This window comes from Bos mutus, chromosome 6 (genome assembly GCF_027580195.1).
Source record: "Bos mutus isolate GX-2022 chromosome 6, NWIPB_WYAK_1.1, whole genome shotgun sequence".
Taxonomy (NCBI): domain Eukaryota; kingdom Metazoa; phylum Chordata; class Mammalia; order Artiodactyla; family Bovidae; genus Bos; species Bos mutus.
In genome coordinates, this window is record NC_091622.1 from 85,401,772 (window position 1) to 85,405,543 (window position 3,772).

The window sequence follows — 3,772 nt, forward strand, 5'->3', positions numbered from 1 at the left end:
TCATTGGCAAATCAAGTAGAAAAAAACTAGTTTTTCAGTGGTTTCAAAATAATAATGATAGTGTCTTCAATATATATGTGTATATATATATATATATATACACACACACATAAATATTTTAATTTTACATCCACATTTTAGGTTTAATTTTAGGAAAAGAATTTTTATTCTTAAAATTGCTATTAATAAAACTTTAATTTTTTATTGCTGAGCAGTTTAGTAATCATTTCTTCATTTTCAAGCACATAACAAATCTTTTCTCTTATTTATCTTCTTATAGGGGTTAAAAGGACAAGATGAAGGCTTTAACCCTGACTGGACTCATCCTGGTCTTTGCCATTTGTTTCCTGGTAAGATTTTATATACTTGAAAACTAGAATAACTACCTAAAATTGAAAGTTATATAACGCTAAGATGGGGGTCAGAGTGAGAGTACGTATTTTTAAAAACAGAACAGGGTCACATGAGATGGAAAGAAACAGGAAATTACCTTCTACTTCTAACATCTTTGGAAATAGATCAATTCAAAATCACTTGGAATCTGAGGAGAAGGGGCAAAGCAGAAGGAAGAGTGGAAAGGAAATAGAGAAAAATGGAGAGAGAGCAGAGGAAGGGATGGCTATTTGTTGAAGAGGGTGAAGTATGAGAAAATCTCCAAATAAATTTAAAGGAATAGAACTAGACTGGCAAATAAATCACCAAGACTCCTACTTGTCTTTAATGTCTATATCCACCCATCACTTCCATTTTAAGGAGTTTCCCCTCCAAAGGTGAAAAATGAGTGTGAATTTACCCATCTCTCAAGTTTGTTTTTCAGTAATTCTCTGGGTCTGTTATCACATTCTCATGATCAAAAGCTGTAAAATGTTCCTCCACTTAAGACGTAACTACAGTGAAAAGGAAGAGGGTAAGATGGTCTCCTACTGACATCTAAAATAAACAATTAAATTTCACATATTTGACTTGTCTTATCCATGACTGTGCAAATATATTTCTTATTTATAAGAGACTGGTTCTCTTGAACTGTATGGCTTTAGATTTTCCCTTTTATATCTCTTGCAGAGAGAGAAGGGAAAAAAAAAAAAAAAAAAACTTCTGCTCTTCTGGTTCAATTACGTGCTGTTCAGTAGTTTCTCATATCTGTCTTTGATCAGAGAGTATAGTATCCACTATTTTTAGAATTACATGTGATCTTCAAATGTCTGCTCACTTTTATTTAACCAACCACACTTCATTCCAAGGAGTCCTTCCTTTTCTGTTATCATTATTATTTCCTTGTAAAATTCTTCCCACAACATTCAATGCCTCAGACAAAGCTTTGGCAAGCAGGAAAAACAGTTTTTTCCTGCATTTTTTTAATATCCATTTTTTTTAATTCAACACCAAATACTGTTCCTTTATATAATTTCTAAACTGGAATTTAGCTGTAATACTTTCATTGAGATTCAGGTAACACAGCTGCCTATGTGGTTCTTTCATTCATTCCTAAAGGACATGACGATGATTTTTACTCAGCAGTTTTTAAGGGAAAAACAAATTTTCATAGATTTAGTGGTAGCATTTTACAAAACCAACTAATTGGATTTCCTCCAAATTACATTTCTATATTTTTTTCAATTTTCCAAGTAAATACACTAGCATTGAAAGTAATACCCAGGTACTTTCTCTAATCATCCACGTAATGTGCCTTGGTATTTTATAGTTATAGGGTTTCCCTGGTGGCTCAGTGGTACAAAATCCACCTGCAATGCAGGAGACTCAGGTTCAATCCCTGGGTGGGGAAGATCCCCTGGAGAAGGAAATGGCAATCCATTCCAGTATTCTTGCCTGGAGAATCAAGGACAGAGGAGCTTGGCAGGCTACAGTCCATGGGGTTGCAGAGTCAGAGTATGCATGCATTTTAAGATTATTCTAAATTTGTCTGACACTCAAAATCAAAGCACCTCCTAACTGAAAAAGCAGACCAGTTTCTAAAATGAAAGGGAGGATATAAAGCAAAAATTAACTGACTGTTTCATTTGGAGATGTCTTCTATTCTCTCCCCCCGTAGTAGTTCAGTAGTTCAGTGAGAGTCAGCAACCATGACGCCAGGCAACAAGAAAGACAAACAACAGTCAACCTGTGCAAAGATTCCCCACCAGGTCATCAAGGAGCAGACCTTCATCCACCCAGGTCATTAGGAAACCTCAAGCCCCTTCTCGTGCCTCTGTCCTACCTCCACTGATTAACAAAGCAGCCAGTCAGTTATTTTCAAATCTGAAGACTCTAAGTACAAAGAAAAAGCCATCACAAAGACAAAACCAGAGCAAGCCTTAAAAAAGCACATTGGCCTCTGCCAAGAAAGGGCTGACCCCCCATTCCTCTGGTCTAACAGAACAAAATATTCTACTGAGGTCAAGCAAAACTCTGGAACAGCCTAAAAAAGGTCAAAAGACCACTGGCAAGAAACAGTCAAAAAGGACTTCAGCAGCACCAAAATCATTTTTGACTATAAAGAACAATCGAAATGCATTCAAAAAGCCCATTCTCTTCTAGCAAGAAGCCGTTGAATTTGCCGAGTGGCTAAAGCAGCTTCAGAAAGAACTTCAGCTAAAAAGAGTTCACAAAAGTCCAAGAAAATCCAGTCTACACCTGCTAAGAAACAGTTTTTAAAAACCACAATAGGAACAGCTTCAAAATCATCTTTACTTAAGAAGAAATCTAAAGTCTTATCTATATTATCCAAAACACAGTCATCTAACTCCACAGAAATAAAAGCTTCCCCCAAAACTTCATCAACCCCACAGAACACACCAGCTAAATCTCACAGAGCTCTGTCTTCATACACCAAGAAAAACCAGAAGCAAGCAAAAGCAATTAAAATCACTCCCCCAAAAAGTGTAGCCAAAAAGAAAACTCTAAAGAAACAAAATACCAAACTGTTAACTCAGGTCAAAAAAAGACCAACTAAGACAACGGGAACAAGAGCAGCTTCTAAAACCAAAAAGAAAAATCTGACTAAATCTAAAAAGGCACCGTCTACATCTGCCAAGAAAAAGCTCAATCAACCAAAAGAAGTTGCAACAAAAAGGAAAACCTCTAGAGCCGAAAAACCCTCTCCCTCACCTGCCAAGAAACAAGTGAATCCGCCTAAACCACTTAAATTGGCACTAAAAACACAATTAGTCTCAAAGAAAGGACCAAATACATCTAAAAGCTCCTTGTCTAAATCCACCAGGAAGCATTCAAATCAAGCAAAAGAAAGCATATCTCCAGCTCTCAAACAAACTCCGGCTGAAAAGAAAAATCTAAAAAAATCAAACCTTCCTGCCAAAAAACTGTCTAAATCTGCAAAAGACCAAAAAGATCTCTAGCTAAGAAAGGAATTCACAAAAAAAAAAAAAACTACAAAGAAACAGCCCACAGCAGGTAAAAAGACTGCAAAAGCAGTTCTTGCACAGAGTAAATCTATAAAACCATCTAAACAAAGACAGCCCACAACTCTAACAGCAAAAAGGCCAAGGAAGTCCAAAAAGAGACCATCTAAACCTCTTAAGAAAGTTTCAAATCAGCTTACATTCCCTCAAGGAATAAAAAGACAACCTCCCTTGGACAGCAAAACTGTAAAACAATCTAAAAAAGGGAAATCTACAGTTGTCAAAAAAAGGTTAAAACCATCTAAACCAAAAGGATCTAAATCAGTTCAAGCTGTAAGGAAAAAATGTCCAGAGAACAAAATCACAAAGCCACTTCCATTACATCCTCCATCTAAATGTCATCATAACAAATTTCT

The 3,772-nt window shown here is 36.1% G+C and overlaps 1 protein-coding gene across 1 annotated transcript; it reads left to right on the top strand.

Moving 5' to 3' along the window:
* Positions 1-2,081: 2,081 nt before the first annotated feature.
* On the top strand, positions 2,082-3,353 carry LOC138988198 (histone H1-like). The gene is made up of 2 exons (XM_070371896.1): positions 2,082-2,172; positions 2,665-3,353. The coding sequence occupies exons 1-2, from the start codon at positions 2,082-2,084 to the stop codon at positions 3,351-3,353; spliced, it is 780 nt and encodes a 259-aa protein (XP_070227997.1).
* The last annotated feature ends 419 nt before the right edge of the window (positions 3,354-3,772 follow it).

Coding starts and splice junctions, on each gene's coding strand:
- LOC138988198 (XM_070371896.1), top strand. CDS start 2,082: ATGACGCCAGGCAACAAGAAAGACAAACAACAGTCAACCTGTGCAAAG. Junction 2,173..2,664: donor GCAGACCTTCATCCACCCAG/GTCATTAGGAAA, acceptor AAACCACAATAG/GAACAGCTTCAAAATCATCT.